General features: G+C 35.4%; 2 protein-coding genes and 1 pseudogene across 3 annotated transcripts; 2 read left to right on the top strand and 1 right to left on the bottom strand.

The window, feature by feature from the left end:
• The first annotated feature begins 6,119 nt into the window (after nucleotides 1-6,119).
• LOC122318724 lies at nucleotides 6,120-7,579 on the top strand (annotated as a pseudogene).
• A 4,018-nt stretch (nucleotides 7,580-11,597) lies between these two features.
• LOC122274162 lies at nucleotides 11,598-14,477 on the bottom strand. Of its 2 annotated transcripts, XR_006228237.1 has the most exons (3): nucleotides 13,972-14,477; nucleotides 12,136-13,799; nucleotides 11,598-12,038 (listed from the first exon to the last, which is right to left on the bottom strand). XR_006228237.1 is itself a non-coding variant. In XM_043083137.1 (2 exons), exons 1-2 carry the CDS (start codon nucleotides 12,304-12,306, stop codon nucleotides 11,697-11,699), a joined length of 513 nt encoding a protein of 170 aa, XP_042939071.1. In that variant the 5' UTR covers nucleotides 12,307-14,477; the 3' UTR covers nucleotides 11,598-11,696. The 2 variants fall into 2 exon arrangements, 1 of the variants encoding a protein (XP_042939071.1); XM_043083137.1 differs by having other exon boundaries at nucleotides 12,136-14,477.
• An 829-nt stretch (nucleotides 14,478-15,306) lies between these two features.
• Nucleotides 15,307-19,204, top strand: LOC122318327 (probable receptor-like serine/threonine-protein kinase At5g57670). The gene is made up of 10 exons (XM_043135576.1): nucleotides 15,307-16,114; nucleotides 16,299-16,414; nucleotides 16,508-16,626; nucleotides 16,717-16,814; nucleotides 16,923-17,312; nucleotides 17,410-17,664; nucleotides 17,762-17,919; nucleotides 18,024-18,239; nucleotides 18,327-18,476; nucleotides 18,765-19,204. Exons 1-10 carry the CDS (start codon nucleotides 15,976-15,978, stop codon nucleotides 18,909-18,911), a joined length of 1,788 nt encoding a protein of 595 aa, XP_042991510.1. The 5' UTR covers nucleotides 15,307-15,975; the 3' UTR covers nucleotides 18,912-19,204.
• The last annotated feature ends 82 nt before the right edge of the window (nucleotides 19,205-19,286 follow it).

Below are 19,286 nucleotides of genomic sequence, written 5' to 3'. Positions count from 1 at the left end.
ATTGCTTTATGTTTATGTTTACTTTTTTGTCGATTCGTCCCTCCAAGTTCCTTTGTTTTAATTAGGACTCACAAACCCATATACACGGCTATGTACATTGGTTCACAACTCTCTCTCTCTCTCTCTCTCTCTCTCTCTCTCTCTCCCCATATAACTATTTATTATATTGCATAAATTGAGAGGGATTTATTTACTTATATTATTATCAAATGAGTTCTTCTACTCACTATTCTTATATTATATACTTATTAAGAAAAAAGATAAAATAAATATAAAAATAAATATATAATATAAAAATAATAAATAAAATCTAGACTTGTCTATTAGAATTTGTACAAATCACTTATATATATATATGGTTTTTTATTTTTTGATTAGTAATGTATATGGCCTGAAATGGACCGCGTGTATCAATAAGATTAATTTACTATTAGTTCGGTTTGCCAAAAGAAAGTTGTACTTCATCCACTCAGATCAGCACCGACATTATTTTACTCTCAACCGATGCATGCTTAGTTTCGAGATCATCCGCGCCAAAGATTGGGCTCTGTGGATAAAGCAAACTCAGTGGGCCGATAACCTCGCATCTTGGACCTTGATCTATCAGGAGGATTGGGCTGTAGACTTTTTGTTGATTGGTTCATTGGATCCGTGGCTTTCTGGGCGTCTAACGTATATTTTCCTTGTGGGCTACGAGCCCGCATCCATCACGCCGTTAGTGTTTCACAATTTCCTGGCTAGGAACACGACGGTTGAATCTGGTGGCGTTCTTATTATTTTTCTTTAATTGAAACCATGTCGACAAAATCCTTCACAAGTTGTACGTTATTCAAATTTGAAGATTTAAGTGTGAGAGAGAGAGAGAGATAAATTAAGTGGACCCTAAACTATTTAATACTTATTTAATGCTACTTGAAATATTTAAATTGGCATAAATAAATATCGTAGGATTAACTTGATATATTCTTTTTAGAAATTCTATTACAACATTAATGCCTGATCAATTGGAAATATTAATATTAATTAGGAGACAGAAGGCTCCCACATGTAGGCATATACGTACGTGCGACAAATGGTGATCAAAGACCATAGCATTTTAATATTGTTTTGTATTTGTCTCCCCAATTTTCTTTTATTTGCTATTCGATCGAATCAATTAGAGGCAGAGGCAGAGGCAGTTTGTTCTAATTAATTAATTAACCCATGTATATATGCAAGCAATTAGTCCAACTGGAGCTAATCCGTCGATTTCGTATGTAGTTTTTCAGAGAATTGAACGAGTCATGAGTGATAATGACTGAATTAATTAAGATGATTTTGGGCTACCAAAAACGAAGTGCCTAGATGCATGAGATTACCACTTGGATTAATAAGAAAAAAAAAAATTAATCTTTTATATATATAATTATTAGGTGCTTAATTCTTATATTCAAGTCAAATGAAAAAAAAAAATTCAAATGAAAGGAAGACCAGGTGGCGGAGTTTAGACGTACTATAGTTATAAGGAAAATTTAATATTTCGTATCGGGTAATAAAAATGCTTAAGGTCAATAAAAATGATAATTAATAATAATGGGGTGTGCATCCGGATCCAAATCCGGAGATCCGGCCATAACTGGTTTCCGGATCCGGATTTCAAAATCCGAGTAGTTATCCGCCCGGATTGAACCCGGACTCAATCCGGGCGGATAACCGGATTCAATCCGGATATCCGGATTTTTTTTTTTTTTTTGGCTTTTAATCTCGGATATCCGGGTTATACCCGGGTTCAATCCGGGTTTTGGAAGAAGAAGAAAAAAAAAAGTCTAAAAAAATATTTATAACTTAAAAAGAAATTATATCACTTTAAAAAAAAAAATCTGATCTCATATTTAAATTGCCCAGATTTTTTTTTTTAAAAATAATCAAAACACTTTAAAAGAATTTTCTAAAAAAATTAATCAAAGAAAAAAATAAATAAAAATACAAACTAGATAATATTGTTGTTACATCACAATGCAAAATATAAATTTACAAAGAATAAAATAAATAATAATACATCATAGCAACTTATTAAACTAATACAATATCATAACTTTTCACATCTTGAATCTTGAATTTGGAGAAAAATTTGATTTCTTTCACCTTGATCTGATAAATGGATGGCCTGTAATCAACAAATTAATCAGACCCAAATTAGCACAGTCCTTTCCTTTTCTTGTTTAACAGTTTAACAAAGCAAATGACTTATCTAGGATTTTGTCTGACCTTATCATAAGTCATGGCATCATTCAATGCCAAAGTTAATAGCGGTGAGATGAGGTCTGGATTTCCTTGAAACAATATATGGAAATGTGACAAGATCTATTAGGGTTATCATTGTTTTTGGCAATTCTCTAAATTTCTAAAAAGTCCTAGAAACAGCTATACTGGCTTCCTTTAGCAAAGTGAGTAATTGTTAGAGCTTAATAAGTAGATGTGAAGGTAAAGTGGTCTCAGACCCAGATTTATGGAATAATGGTCAGTATAACAATTCTGGCCAGTTAGCATGCATAGTGCACAAATCATGCAATTCATAATCCACAAAAATATGTCATAAATAATTCTCATTCTTTCCAAGATCTCATTCGAATATACTGCTAAGTTCAAAACAGGAAACATTTGTAAGTGGAAAAAAGGCAAATTTGAAGTCTCTATTTGAAATAGGTAAACATTTGAAATAGGAAAAAAGGCAAATAGGTAATGAAGTATTGGCAAGTTTGAAGTCTCTATTTCCAGCAAACATTTGTAAGTGGAAAAAAGGCAAATTAAAAATAGGAAAGAGGCATCAAGTGTACCAAAAAGTTTAAATGATTACATAAGAGAGTCTAATACCTCCAATCCAGTTTTCAAGCCAATGCCCAGGACAGTAACTCCAAGTCCAATTAGTAAAACATCCTTCCTCGTGTAACCAAATGGTGTCTGCTCTAGAAACAAGAAGTTATGAAAGAAGTTACTGAAATGCCTTCTATTTACTTTTTCTCTTATTGGACTGCTATGAGTCTAACAGTAGTATCCAAATTAATGAATTCTGAAATGAACCTTACTTTCACCTAAATTAATAATGCCCTCTTGCTGTTTCTTTATTTTCTAAGTGGAAGCACAATAAACACTGCATATGTAGGAAAATGCATTATATGTCATTATAAATATAGAGATAGTACACTATTAAAAACAATAAATATGAAGTTGATTGAGTTTATACGAGTGAAGCTAAGCTTTATACGAGTTGAGCTGAACTTTTTGGATCATCTCCTGTACTTTTGTTAGATTTCTTTGTTTGAGAGAATTGTGATTTTCCAACCATTTTTTTAACTGATAATAGAGCATTGTATATATGCATATTTGATATATGCATATGCATACAAGTGTCTGTCAAATATTATTTTTCATTTGAAGTTTAAAATATAATGTGTGGTGTGTAGACTTATATTTAGAATTTTCCTTCAAGAATAGTAGAATTTCAAGACAAGCTGGTCCAAGCCATAGCCCAGGCTCTGCACTCAACAGGCTCATTCTTGAAGATCAAGGAATTGGGATAAAACCAAACTGAAGCCCAAAAGCATGAAAATTCGGCCTCTAACTTATATAAATCAGTTTCAGCCGCAGAACTTGATCCAATACTTTGTTGTCATCTTAAATTTTTGTTATTCGTAGTATCTCATATTAGGTGACATATTTTGTGTAACTATTATTTAATATTTGATATGTAAAACTATTTGAAATATTGGCATCAATAAATGTGGTTAGAGATGATAAGATTTAGAATAAACGTTAACATTACTCCTCGAATAATGCAATAAAGATGCCATTGCCAATTGCCAAATCATCTACTGACAATTTTTGTGCTAAATTAATAATCTACATCTCACCAAAAGACTAACTATTAAATTGTTTAAACATGATAAGGCTATATATGATGCATCTTAAGTACTATATATATATATATATGATGCATATTAGAATGAATAGTACTTCCGAGCTTAGGAACTCATGAAGTACTGCTGGAGCCATGAATATTGTATTCACTCAAAATCGACCAAATAATAAAAAGTCATCAATATTGTTCAACAAATACATGATTATAAGAGCACAAGTAAAGAATAAAAGTTAAGTAAACAAAAATAAACTTCTTTATTGAATGTAAGATTGAATATAGATAGGAATAGCCATGTGGTCAGAGTTATTGGCTTCACTCCTAATTGTTAATTCAATGATAGCATATATGATCCTAATAAAAAACCAATCCAAATAAGCTATGGGACATAGATTATTTCAACAGAACACTGTCAAAAAACAGAGCAAACCCAGCAGAGGAAAAAAGAAATTACAAGGATTTCCAAAACAATTGTCCACATCCATTGCTAAATTTGCTATGCTATTTTTAACCACCAAACCCAAATGCCAGTCACTAGCAAAAACAAAACAAGCGAAAAAGATATAAACATATAAATCTGTAAATGATTATAAACCCAAACCCAGAAAATCAAACCCAAACTAGACCAAGCGAAAATCAAACACAAACCTAGAAAAATCCAACCAAACCGAGAGAAAACCGAGAAAAAGACAGAGACAAAGAGACCAAAATCATGAAAAAGCGAAAGAGATATAAACATCAGTTTCACAAAATAATAAACCCAGAAAATCAAACACAAACCCAACAGACCAAGCGAAAATCAAACACAAACCGAGAGAAAGAAAGAGAGATTAGCATACCGTCAGTTTCGAGACAGAGATAGATTCGCAATCGGCACGGCTAGGGTTTTGGATGAGAAGTGAGAACTTGAGAGACGAGAGACTCAGACGGATAGCTGAAGAGAGGAATATCCGGATGGTGTCGTTTGGCAAGAGAACTTGAGAGACGGACACCATTTGTAAGAAATAAACGGTGTTGTTTGGCAAGAGGAAAAAAAAAATCCGGATGTAATATCTGGTTACGGATTACCGGATTAAAAAATCGGATCCGGTTTTCTCTCAACCGCCCGGGTGTAATCCGGGCGGATAACCGCCCGGATTCACCCGGATCCGGATTTCCAGACCAGATCCGAAAAAAATTCGGTCTGGATGCACACCTCTAATAATTATGAATGGATAAATATTGCATAATCATTTTAAAATAATTGAATAAGTATAGGATCCAGATTTACATGAAAAAAAATAATTTTTTAATAATAGATCTTATTCTTTTTCAAAACGATTACATGGTGCTTACGCATTTTACGACTATATGTAATATTACTCATTCACGATAAGCATGCAATTAATGTGACCAAGTAGTAATATTGTTCATGGAACTTAATTGTGAAAGGAGTAATAAAAAATTACTTCCATGCAACAGTACTACTACAACTAGTCCCAAGGTAGAGGAACCATTAATTAGGGAAGGAAAATTTTATACACCATATTATCATCCTACTTGCATCCCACCAAGTAAGATATGACATATTTATCACTATTAAATGATCATTTATTACATACTTCTTTATCATCCACTGATGATAAATGTGCCACATCATTTATAATAGGATGTAAGTGAGATAGTGGTATGGTGTATAACATTACTCATCAAGGAATTATCGGCCATCTTTGTCATGATACAATAATAAATCTACACGAATTATATAATATATATTTGGCCGGATTAATTACTTCAACCCAACTGATCATCGATGGTACCGGAAAAAGAGCCATTTTCTGCACTTCTAATGACGGACCATCCCACAAGTACCACTACTGATCACTCACAAACTATATATATATATATATATATATATAATTTCATATATAATTGGTAGAGTTTTAATTAACAAATTCTAAAATCTAACACATCCAAATGCATGCAATATATATATTATATGGTTTATTATGATTCCTCATCAATTTCGTAAATTACTGTTTTTCCTACTACTTTCTTTTAGTACTACTTGACATCCTCCCATTTATAATATATATTGATTATTAGACCCGTCCAAGTTTTATTAGATAAAAGCCGGCCATGGACGGCCAGCGTTACGACTGCAATGACCAGAATAACAACTACTTTGGTTTAAAAGGGCATGCAACTCCATTAATGAAGAAGCTCGACTGAGTTTCAGAAAACTATGGGATTGTCTCCGAGTTGCTGTTTTCAAGAGAACACCGATGAAGGGTATGTGCTAAAATCAACTTCTTTTTTCCCATATTTCAGATTAGCTTTAAACACCTGATGTTATGGTTTTCTTTTCCCCCCTTTTTTGCTGTGGGAATTAATGAAACTTTTATAGGGTAACCGCAGTTTCTGGAGGCAACAATTCATGGGGAATATTCACTTACAAGGAGTTGCATGCAGCAACTAACGGATTCTGCGAGGACAACAAGCTTGGAGAAGGAGGGTTTGGAAGCGTGTATTGGGGAAAAACCTCCGATGGTCTTCAGGTAGTTATCACCTTATAAGCTCATCACGTGTCTGCCAAAGTTCTGTTTGTGGTACTGATCAATCATGTTCGATCAACGATATCATGTACAGATAGCTGTGAAAAAACCTAAGGCAATGACTTCGAAAGCCGAGATGGAATTTGCAGTGGAAGTTGAAGTTCTTGGGAGGGTTCGGCACAAGAATTTGTTGGGTCTCAGGGGCTACTGCGCAGGAACAGATCAAAGGCTCATTGTCTATGACTACATGCCAAACCTCAGCCTGCTCTCTCACTTGCACGGCCAACATGCTGGCGAAGTGCAACTGGATTGGAAGAAGAGAATGAAGATTGCAATTGGATCTGCAGAAGGCGTCATGTAAGTTGAACATTCCTTCTTGACACGCATAAATAACTTCTTTTTGTTACAAAGTTACAAAATTTGATCGATTGTAACATAGCTTCATCTTGTTGTAATGTTTGTAAGGTAGTTGCACCATGAAGTAACACCCCACATTATTCATAGAGACATAAAGGCCAGTAATGTGCTTTTGGACTCCGATTTCGAGCCATTAGTTGCTGATTTTGGGTTTGCGAAGCTTATTCCAGGGGGTGTAAGTCACCTGACTACCCGTGTAAAGGGCACTTTAGGATACCTAGCACCCGAATATGCCATGTGGGGAAAGGTTTCCGAGAGCTGTGACGTTTACAGTTTTGGAATTCTTCTGCTAGAGATTGTTACAGGAAGAAAACCAATAGAAAAGCATCCGGGAGGAATTAAGAAGACAATAACCGAATGGGCCGAGCCATTTATAACCAATGGGAAATTCAAGGATCTTGTTGATTCAAAACTTCGAGGGAATTTTGATGAATACCAGCTGAAACAAGCCATCAGTGTTGCTGCCATCTGTGTACAGAGTGAGCCTGAAAAGCGACCTAATATGAAGGAAGTGGTTAGCATTTTAAAAGGGTTTGAGCCAAAAGGCAAGGTTGTGCCAATGAGAATTACAAGTGTCAAATACAAGGAAGAATTTATGGCACTCGACCAAACTAGTGATGATGAAGGTGGTGCTACTTCTGATGATTATGGGGTTTTTAGTGCTTTGGAGGTGCAGAAAATGGAAGATCCTTTTAAGCACCGTGGAGATCGGAGACTGATCAGAAACGTGTGAACGAATTGTATTTGATCTCTTGATTTGCTAATTTAAAGATGCATATTTCTTTTTCCATGGCAGGCGAAATAGGGTGGGAAAAAATTACGAGTGATTGAATGTGAAAGAAAACAGGTTTGTGCGACTGAACGTTTTGATTCATGTTTTTGAAGTTGGGATATTTTTAGTACTAAAGGACATCAACGAAAAATGAGTACTTCTGTATGCAAGCACACGGCGCACCAATATGCGAACGAAAGATGACATGGCAACTCAAAATAAAGAAAAAAAAAAGGGACGAAAAACAAGAAAAAGAGGGAAATGCAAAAGTAGCTTCCTTCATAAGCTTTCATCGTTTCATTCATCCAGTACATAGTTCCTGCGAGAGCTTCCCCGACCAAGCACGTACATTTTCCGGTGAATCTTCTTCACTATTTTCAGTGTGGTGACCAACCCTCTCATCAGTTAACTTTATTTTCATATATCTGTCACTTTCTCTATTTTAATCCTCAAGTGGTCTCTATTTTTTTGACAGGTTTCTCAAGTGGTCTCTGTTCCAATCCATTTTATACGAAAATCTCACGTAGCATTCGAGTTTCAGATGTAAAAATGTGCTTCCCGAAAAGGTATTTTTAGTTTTCTTGTTTATTTGAAAATAAACATGTAACTTTTCACCATTTTTTTACTCTTATATAACGAGGTGGTGTTTTCCTTTATCTCACAAAGTGTTATTTATTTTGGTTTACAACCAAACATAGTGTACATAGTTGCTGATCGAGGAAACTAGTAGAAGAAGGGGGGGTTGAGGCTGCGTTGGTTGGTTTCCTGAAAACAGGGGAGATTGAGGCCAGAGTGAGGGTCGGAAGTTTGTTGGAATAGAAGGTAATTTTTCCTGACTTGGAATTTCATAGGAATTATACAGTTTATAATAGTTGATTAGTCAAGTAGAAAGTAGTGAAATAATCAGCCCTCATATCTCAAAAACATTACAGAAGTGTTATACATGTTCTTAGGGGCATTATTAGCAACCAACATGCTGCATTTCGGATAATGTTGTTAGAACTTATTCTCATGTGCAGGCAAAAATTCATTTGTTTTGGTGGTTCAGAACATGAAAAGAGGAAAATCACGTTGAGTTTATGCATAAACTAGCGAATAAATTCACGTTGGTCGTAAAGTAGTGATTTTTCCTCTCATTTTGGTTGTACTGTTTTTTCTTTATTTCTGTTTTATTTGTGCTTGATCTCTGTCTCCGTCCGAATCCATGCGGTATGTTCCAGTGTGTGATCACGTGGAGGAAGATAGTCTTCAGGAGTAGTTTCTAGTTTTGGTGTTTGCAAGCTTTGAAATTCCTAGGTAAATGTTTGGTTTGAATCAGAGTTCATGTGTCTCTAATCCGTGCTACGGTCCTTGGAAGTCTCTGTGATTATATTGGCTACTATGCTTGTGGTTGTTGTTTCTTTCATGCTTTTAATTATTGCTAATTTTTCTTTTTTATTTTTTCGAAATATTTCTCCTGTTTTATCCATCCCGGTTCTTCATCTTAGTTTGGCAAAATGAAAGTGAATGTATTGTTAGAACCAATATTTGTGAAGTAACCAATATAACACTGGCTAGCTTAGCACCTATGTTAAGCTCTGTGTTAATGAGAAAACACGACCAGATTAGCTAGTTGGTTGTTATACTAACATAGACTGGTGACTGCATTAAGGCACCCATCCCATCTCATGCTTATACAACCAGCTGGATATCACGGGACCATCAATCCTATACTAACGTGAGACTGGTGAAGACAATTGCTTAATACACAAGAATGTGTGAAACCATGGTAATTCATGGAAAGTTCTCATTCCAAAAAGGCTAGAGTTGAACTCCAATTTGATACATAGCCGAAAGGAGGAAAAAATAGGTTACAATTTGATAAATGAGATGTCCGTGCTTGCTCTTCTTCTTCTTTGCCCTTTTTGTTTTTATTTAATTTTTTTTTTATTTAATTTTTTTTTTTTTGCTTAGGGAAAAAATATAGTGTGCATCTATTCATACATACAAGCATTGAAATAGAGTTTGCACATTAATCAAACTATGAAAAACTGAACGTGGTCAACAGTAACGTAGAAGACATAATTTTCATATTTAGTCTTGTACTACTATCTATTTTAGCTAGAACTAGCATGCACATAAACTCTACATATGCAATCATGCATGGTTGTATGTATTAAGTCCTCTTGATAAAAAGTTGCGGCCATATCAATTTAGTTTCTAAATGATACATTATTCTGAGCATATATAATATCTATTACTGTATACTGCTACCAATGGGTTTAGGTAATATAAAGCTTATCTCCAAATTATTTATTGCATTTTATATAATTTATATAAGCTGATTTTTAATGTATAAATCTATTCTCTAGATGGAGAAAGGGAAGGAGCATGCATCTTCCTCTACACCTCCTACCGCACATCCAGCAATAAATCCTCTGTCCCAGGTAGGAATTTATCGCCTTTGTAATATTCGGCTTTTATAGCATTATCATTACTAGTTTTGTTCCGTAGTTGGCATGAGTATATCTTTGTTTCATAATCATTTTTATTTTATATGTTAGGCGATACCAATACCATTTTATCCGGATTTGTCAAACTATATGCATGGTTTCCATCCACCAATGCCACATGCGTGGTTACCACTATTTGTGGAGCATCCTGATGCAAACCCATCTACATGGACTAGTCAGGTGAGGATATTTCATTTCTTAAGTACAACGGTTATTTTTATCAATGTTTGTAATCAATTTCGTGGGTGTAATTGCAGGGAAATCCACTACCCCCATTTCACTCATCAGCTTTCGTGGTTATCACTATTTTTTGTTGGGTAACATCTTGCAATTGTAATTATTTTGTGATAATTTTACTCAAGTTATGGATGAGTGGTTGTTATTATTTTTTGATGAAAAACAACCAGCTCAAATGCAAAGTATTGCTCAAATACTACAGCTATATGTGTAAATATTCCACGTTAATATTTGATGGGTACCTTGAGTGGTTGTTATTATTTTTTGATGAAAATAGACCACTTGTTGATGGGTAACTTGAGTGAATGGTTTGTTGTCTCCTAATACAGGGTTATTATTTGCAAGATATTGAACTGGTATTACACTACCCAAGTTAGCAGATTTCAGGATGTTGATGGCCACATTAACAACCACCATATGTTGTATTTTTTTTTTTTTTTTATATATGTTAACTTCTATAGTGTAGCTTTTATTTAATACATATTTATATATATATATATATATAGAGCATTTGTTATGGTATGTCTCTTTATTTATTTATTTATTTAGATCAGTTAGATATGTAAAGTTTGTCTACGAAGTCCAGATTTTTTATAATGCTTTGGTCTTTCCAAACATTCACCTTAATTGGTTTGTTGATGCCAACTTAAAGTTTCTTACTAAGGTGTCGTGTGCATGAGTTGTTAACTTGCCCAGATAAGTAGTACCTGCCATTTTAAATTCATACTACTAATTCGGTGTACATGTTCCCTGGGAGTTATTAGATCAACTTTACCTAAAGATATGACCAATTCCAACTTTACATAGCAATTTAATCTTTGAAGAGTTAATCACAGTTCAGCAAAATAACTGAGCAATACAGATTCAACAATAAAGATAAATGCAAAATCTGGGCATCTGATCAGTACCACAAAATGTTTCAACAATACAGATTCAGCAAACTAAGCACATTTTGGCATATGCATGGTTCAATTTATTTCAAGATATGTGCACCTGAACAGTACCACAGACTTTTCAGCAATACAAATTCAGCAAAATAAGCACATTTCGGCTTCACATGGTTCAAATTATTTCAAGATCTAGGTACCTGAACAGTACCACATAGCACTTACAACACCTGAATTTTCCCACTACACTATCTTCACAACACTATCATACTTTCCAGATAGACAAACTAAATGAGCTGCAAATCACATTTTGCTCAAAAACACAATCAACAGTTTCATCAGAATGATCTGTCAGTTGCCTACTTGTTCTAATAATTTCTTACACATTTCCATAACTACTAGTCTAAAGCACAAATTCACAAGTTCAAGCTTTATACAAAATGTTTGACAATCAGTGAGTATTCACTGTGATCGTGAGAAGTACAAATAAAGTAATATACAAATTATAAGATAGAGCTTTATATTTCTGCATTGACAGCCAACTCCCAAGTCCCTCTTAACAATTTCGCCATCTCTTTTTCGAACCTCTTCCATCCAATTTCGAATCTCTTCCTCTCTTTTTCGAACCTCTTCCTCTCTTCTTCGCAACTCTTTAGCTATTTGTTGAAACTGAAACTCTGCCTTAGTTTTATGAAGTTCTTCCTCATTCCTTAAGGAGTTAATTTCTATTTTAACTAGCTCTTTTTCTCTTTCATGGCCGCTATCACTATCTGCCCATTTGAAATAGTTGTAGTGTGGTAACCCCTGTATAAACAAACCAACGAAAGGCATAGTAAATTAACTTGTAATTTTGACTCAAACCCAAACAGAGCAAGTGCTTCTGACTCCAATTTTTTTTTACCTGAGAATTGTACTTTGAACACCCAAAGAATGATCGACCTGGATTTCTTGGCGTATTCGATATTCTAAGCGAGGCGGGTGACCCACAAGTGCACATTGGATTGTTTCTCAAAGTATGAGTAACAAGTGAAGAAGAAGAATCTTCACTCGATACCTTTTCTCCAGACGACATTTTGCCAAAATAGGCAATGGAGTATACTGTTGCTATGAAAAAGAAGTTTTTCTCATTTTTAGTTTATGCTCGGGTTAAGAAGTATTTTTTTTTAAGAAGAGAGGTGGAGTAACTTAGTTACCATTAGGGGAGTGTTTGGGGAAAACAGATAAATCATATTAGTGTCAGGTGTTAGGGCAATAAGAGCCTTAATGTCATGAACACAGCCAGAAACACAAGGATTAATTTCTTATTCATAAATGATAGACCCAGCTCAATCAATGAACAAAACTGCACAAGTTGAAACTACACAAGCTGAAACTGCACAAGCACAAATTTGAGCCAAATGTTTATGTAGTGTAAAACAAAATATAAAATCAGTTTCAACATATTTTATAAAGAAAAATGGGGCACATCAGCTAACTGTTCCATGAAAGCATGCATATATGCAGATCCATTGTAATGCAGTCAGGTTTGCAATTGCCTTTATTGTTGCAGATAAAAGGGGCTAGCTAGCAATTACCTAGCTACTTTTCAATAAAAAATGTACGATATCACTTACATTGGATATTAAAATGTAAGTGATATCACGATACTACTTGCAGATTTAAATTAGCTATTAGCTATTTCAAAAAAATATACTTTAATTACTTAAAAAGATCACTTTCTGAGTTTTCTAGCTGTACAAATGATATTATAATATGAGTACTGGAAGTTTAAGGTTGGATTTTGAATGATCAACTTGATAGTTCCTCTAGAACTTGGTGTTTGAATGAGGAATCGATCTCTTGTTAGTTAACATATTCTACTTTATTACATTCTAGTCTCCTGTGTAACTATTGCTTTCCTAAGTCTCTTTCATATGTCATTTTAACCATACTACTATCTATTGTTTCTGTCTCTCATGTATTTCTTTCCTTCTAACTTTTTCACACATCATTTTTTGTAGATGTTCCATCTAATACCAACACCACAGGGGAGCTTTTACGTGTTGAATGACATTTTTGCTTGAATTATTCATGAGGAGTGTTAAGACAATTCAATAATTTGACAGATAACTCTGTGTTAATTTTTTTAAAATGTTTGAATTGAACATCAAAAGTTAAAACCAAATTTTGTTTTTAAGGTTTGATTTATATTATAATATGATCAACTTGATAAATGGCTTGTTAGATTTTGATGGTTTCAGTTTAGGAGACCTTCAGTTCAAACCTCTTCAACAAATTAATCTAAACACACAAATCAACTCTATTTTTACAAATAAAATAAGTTCAAATTTTCGAACCTATTCCTTCCACTTTCTCGGCAGCCAAACAGGACATCAAAACGTAATGCTTTGTTCGGTGTGAAACCAAAACTATACATTTTCGAACAGAAACCCTAAAAAAAATTTTGAATATAGATTATTTGCTTCTACTTTATTCATCTTATTAAAATATAGACCAAATAACCAAAAGCACCATTGAGAGAGAGACAGACCTGTTAGGCTCGATTTAGGGTTTCCAAACTCGAATCTACGTCGTAGAGTCCAGGAACAACATCGATGATATTGAAAACAAAAAACCGCAATATATCAATAGATAAAATAACTAAAAGCAGAGGAGAGAGAGAGAGAGAGAGAGAGAGAGAGAGAGAGAGAGAGAGAGAGAGAGAGAGAGAGAGAGAGAGAGAGAGAGAAGGGAAGACCTTTCAATCTCGATTTAGGGTTTTCGCAATCTCTACAAATCTACGCCAACCAGTAGAAGAAATACAACTGGTTTTCAGTCAAGATTAAGCTGCGAAGTTACAGCATCATACGGGGGAGAGATTGATAGATGAGAAGAGTTTCATACAGGGGGAGGGAAAAGCTAAACGAAGGGGAAGGAAATCTGAACGGGGGGAGGGCAAAAGATTTCACTTTAATTACGAAATCTGTCAGATTTCAATCCCCAAAGATATTTGCTTTTGCTTTTCCCGCTTAACATAAAACGCCCCGTTTCATTTATTAATCCACGTCAGCAGTTTGGTGCGCAATTCGTCCCCCCGTGCCTGCATTCAGACTTTTCCATGAAGAATTGAAAATGAAACACGTGAAAAGAACAACGTATAATACTTATATTATCATGTCCCAAACAACATTAAATTAATAATACATATTAGTTATTCATATACTGTGTCTAGGATCTCCCTTTCATTTTCGAGAAAAGCTAGCCCCAAACCTCTTCCTCATGTAGTACTCTGAGGCCATAAGTCTTGTGTCTAGACTTACCTTAAAAGCAGATGGGTCCACTATCGGTTACCCGAAAGGTTGGGTCCTACAATCTTTCTTGGTTGTAATTAATTAAGGCAAAACCAAGCTCAAGCTATGTTCCATCCGTTGAAAGTTATCATATCGCATAATAGAAGAAACCGCTAAAAGTTATCATATCATATCGCATTAGTTTTGAAAGCTAACGTTGTGTATATAACACAATTGTATGGCATGCATGTTTCTTGGATTTCATGTTCTGTTACAAACTTGGGAAAGTATAATGTTCTTAGAGGGCCCTAAATGTTACTTCCGGCTGAATGCTAATAATGTATATCAAGGTTTTTTTTGCAACAATGCAATTGTGGAAAATCATGTATATGAATTCTGTGTATTTCAAGTAAAATGGATAATATTTATTTAGCATAAAATTACATGAGCTATTTTGGTCATTTCATTTGTCTAGCATGATGTAAATTAATGATTAAAATATCTCATATATGAGAAATATTTTAGCCACAAAGAGATTATAAAAAAGTAAACTTATAAACTAATGTGGTTTGATGTAGTACGTATGTTAGATTATAAATCTATTTTTATTATAAAATATATCTAACGTATCAAATCAAGTCATATCAGTTTATAGGTTTATTTTATGGGATTTTTTTGTAGCTGTAATACTTCTCCCCATATTAAACTAAATATCATGTGAAATAGAGAGACCTTATTCAGAGTGGGGTCTTTGCATCTCTGGAATTTCTTACATCAATAATGGATGTAGTGTATAGTTGAAGAGAAACCTATGAACTATATGTGTCCCATTGTTTGTCCGAATGATAAACATGATGGGCAGGCAATTATATGGAACCCTCTCTCTCCCTCTCTTTATCCATGAAGAAATGTGAGAAACGGTAGTGTCCTCTCAAAGTTTCATTCACGATAAAGTAAGGAGCTCTGCTTGAGTGGCAATTATCCCCTCCAACCAAATGGAACAAAGTAGGACTTGAAAAAAATAAAAAGAATCACTTTTTAATTACTATGAGGGAAGGGAAGCCCTTCTGTTGGCTTATAGAGCAAGACAAATCAAATATATGGCCACCATCCTTGCTTATACGCCAAAGCACCCAACCATAACAATTAATTGTAAAGAGGCAGAGAGAGAGAGAGACTGATGAATTCTGCTGCCACCACTGTGAATGGATTTGTCATGCTTCTTAAACAAGAATAAGTCACTAAAACCAGAGCTGAGGTGGCCTCACTTTCCAGCAGACCTTAATCATGTTGTTTTCAACATCTACATATTCGTGAGCTGATTGTCCGTGTTTCCTCTGTGACAAGAATCATAAAAGCAAAATAACTGAAACTCCCTCTGTCGACTAGAATCATAAAAGCAAAATAACTGAAACTCCCTGCACGAATTCAGCTGCATTCAAAACCCCCTGTCGGCCAATTTGCAATAGACAATGATCCCTCCAAGTACAGCCCCTGCTAAAATACTGATAGGCCTTTCATTTGATGCTGAGGAAAGCAAAGAGGCTCTCTCATGGGCAATCGGCGTTGTAGCCCGTCCAGATGACAGCATTGTTGCCGTACACGTTCTTGGTTAGTTTGTTTAGCTTTACTTAAACTTTGAATTAAGTACTCATGGCCCCCATTGGTGTTTATTATGGTGGGCATCCTGTTCCTTGTTTTTCTCATCAAAAGACAAGTGCGGGGTCGAGCTAATTTGTTTCTGTGTTTGCCATGATTTGGCATTCTAACCTGTTAAAATTAATTTGAATGACAGTTGGGAAGGAGAAGAAGAATGAGGTGGTGAAGAAAAACCAATCAAAATTCCGCCAGGCAAAAGCCTATGTCATATCTGTGCTTGGAGAATTTGCCGAGACCTGCCAATCTAAGCAGGTACGCACTGTATATATCTCCATGTTCAAAAATATGTTGAATCCTTCTCCTTCTAAAGGTAAAGTTGAGATTTTTTCCATTTGCCATTTTCAGATAAACTTGGAAGCTAGAGTGGTGTTCAGCTCTAATGTCGGAAGAGGTTTGATTGAGGAAGTGAAATCCATTTCAGCTGACCTTCTCCTGCTTCGTGGCTCAAGAAAACGAACAAATAGGTTTCCTGAGAACCTTAACTCTCCTCAGATATGATTTGGGCATTGATAAAATTTCTTTTCCTTACTTTCTTTTACCTTTTTCCCACTTAGATTTTCGCATAAAACTACAGGGTATTGCTTTGAGCATGCCCCTGAAAGTTGTACAGTGATTTCAGTTGGAAAGTGGGGCAGAGCACAACAACATTCAGGTTCGGATTCTCTCATTTCTAAAGGCATTTTTCTTTTCTCCAAAATAAAAATAAAAAATCTCGAAAGTGAACTTCTTTATTCTAACGAGTCCACTTAAGTAGAAACAGATCAATCGAGATCAAGGTGGTCAAATGGGAGTATTGACAGTGATAGGGATGCCTCCCCTGTTCAAACGCCTACCGTCTCGGACACAAAGAAAGAGAAAAATTCACCAAAATCTGTACTTTATGAACTTGAGGAGGAATCTAACAGCGCAGCAGATGATAGCTTTAGTTCTGGAGGGACAAGAATTTCTCAATCCCCTCCTCTGGCTTCAAATTTCAAAAGCCAATCCAAGACAAGGAAGCAGCCGTCTCCATACAGACTTTTTTCCGCAATCTTTGGCTCTCCATTAAGGAAAAGAAAAGGCAGTTTGTCCGACAAAGAAAGTCAGCAACCTATGCTGAAGTGCTTCAGCTATGAGGAAATCTCCAATGCCACATGCAACTTCCATCCAGGTAAAATGGCAGGCAAACTTTTTTTGCTCTAGAACTGAAAGGCCTTGAAAGCTTCGAATGATTTTGATATGCCTTTTGTGTTGCTCCAAAACATCAGACAATATTGTCGGCCGAGGGGGCTACTCAGAGGTATACAGAGGTGATCTTTCTGGCGGAAAAACAATTGCGGTGAAGAGATTGGCCAAGGACAACAAAGATGCTAACAAGGAAAAAGAGTTTCTGATGGAATTGGGTATAATTGGACACGTCTCCCATCCTAATACTGCAAGCTTAGTTGGCTGCTGCTTCGAAAATGGATTCTACCTGATATTCAGCTTCTCCCAGAATGGAAATTTATCGTCCGCATTGCATGGTGAAGAAGATCTCCACCTCTCTCTTGAATATCACAAAAGCAACATTGTTTTATTTGAGATTTTTTAGAATGTTCTAATTTTTTGGACAATGATCAGGCAAAACATGCAGATCACTTGAGTGGCCAATCAGATACAAGATTGCCATTGGTGTAGCAAGGGGTCTGCATTATCTCCATAAATGTTGTAAGCACAGAATAATACATCGTGACATAAAGGCCTCAAACGTCCTTCTTGGGCCAGATTATGAACCACAGGTGAAGGAAAAAAAGATTGCCACTCCTTGCAATCTTCTTTTCGAATGATCGTTGGTTTTTCTGACAGTTTTTTGTTCAAACCACGGTTTTTTTCTCTTCTGCAGATCACAGATTTTGGGCTTGCAAAGTGGCTTCCAAACAAATGGACACACCGAGCTGTCACTCCAATAGAGGGGACATTTGGATACCTAGCACCAGAGTATTTCATGCATGGAATCGTGGATGAAAAGATCGATGTTTTTGCGTTTGGGGTTCTTCTTCTGGAAATCGTAACTGGCCGGAGGCCCGTGGATTCATCAAAGCAAAACCTTGTGCTATGGGTATTAAAACTTCCATGCATCCATGTCCGAAAACATATTTTTTCAGAAAGTTTTATGTGTTAAAACGATGTTCATATATATATGCAGGCCAAGCCTCTTATGGAATCGGGAAACCTTGGCCAACTAGCTGATCCGAAACTGGAAGGCAAATACGATTTGGAAGAGTTGTATAGAATAGTACTGACGGCTTCTCTCTGTGTGAGACAATCCTCAATATGGCGTCCATCAATGAGCGAGGTTTATAAATATCAATTAAGATTAACTCTGTTTTTCTAACCGAATTAGATGGTTAAATGCAGAGAGAAACACAACATTAAACGTTTAAATGCAATCCATTCTTCCTGAAAAGTATATATGGCCGGCACCACTAAACATTTGCATTCACTTCAGTAAAAGAATTGGAGAATATATCTACTCCATAAATACACAATGACTTCTTCTGAATACGTTCAAGTGATCATTTGATACACACAGAATCAAGAAAGCACTTTTCCATCTGATTAAAGCTATTGTTTAATCTCCTAGGTATTGGAGCTTCTAAGCAGCGGCCAAGACTCCGAGTTTGCAAAGAGTCGGAGGATTCCCAAGTTCACCTCAGACGAGTTGGACGATTATTCTATGGTTTTTGGATATGAGGTTCCAACAGAAATTTCCCTGGAGGATTATTTGTGAGCATGGATGCAGGCCCCATTTTCATTTCCCTTGTCGCAGTCTCATGGGTTTTGAGTTTCTTGTGACAGAAAGAACTGTAGTTGACTTATTAGTAGATCTAAACTTGCTTTTTTATTTTATTTTTCCTGACTTCGTATTTTCAAGTCCTGGATTAATCCCACATCCTCGCTTTAAAGGTATGTCTTGTGGAACAGCAGCAAGCAAGAAGTTATATATTTAGAATCTGCATGTAGAAATCAGAGCTGTATTGTCAAGAGTTTTATAAGAAAAAATTGAAGTTTGCAGCTTTTTTACAAGGCAAATGTACCATGATATTGGGATCTAGAAAAAGATAACACTCGGGCTATAAACTTGAATTCAGAATACTCAGCTCGT

Source organism: Carya illinoinensis, chromosome 8 (assembly GCF_018687715.1).
Source record: "Carya illinoinensis cultivar Pawnee chromosome 8, C.illinoinensisPawnee_v1, whole genome shotgun sequence".
Lineage (NCBI taxonomy): Eukaryota > Viridiplantae > Streptophyta > Magnoliopsida > Fagales > Juglandaceae > Carya > Carya illinoinensis.
Note: the sequence above shows the minus strand (reverse complement) of the source record. Positions and strands in the feature narration are given on the sequence as shown.

Excerpts from the sequence above, each read along its gene's own strand:
- LOC122318327 (XM_043135576.1), top strand. The coding sequence starts at position 15,976 with ATGATCCCTCCAAGTACAGCCCCTGCTAAAATACTGATAGGCCTTTCA. Across the intron at positions 17,313-17,409 it reads CACATGCAACTTCCATCCAG|ACAATATTGTCGGCCGAGGG; the intron begins GTAAAATGGCAG and ends CCAAAACATCAG. Across the intron at positions 18,240-18,326 it reads AGCAAAACCTTGTGCTATGG|GCCAAGCCTCTTATGGAATC; the intron begins GTATTAAAACTT and ends ATATATATGCAG.
- LOC122274162 (XM_043083137.1), bottom strand. The coding sequence starts at position 12,306 with ATGTCGTCTGGAGAAAAGGTATCGAGTGAAGATTCTTCTTCTTCACTT. Across the intron at positions 12,039-12,135 it reads GTTCAAAGTACAATTCTCAG|GGGTTACCACACTACAACTA; the intron begins GTAAAAAAAAAT and ends TTGTTTATACAG.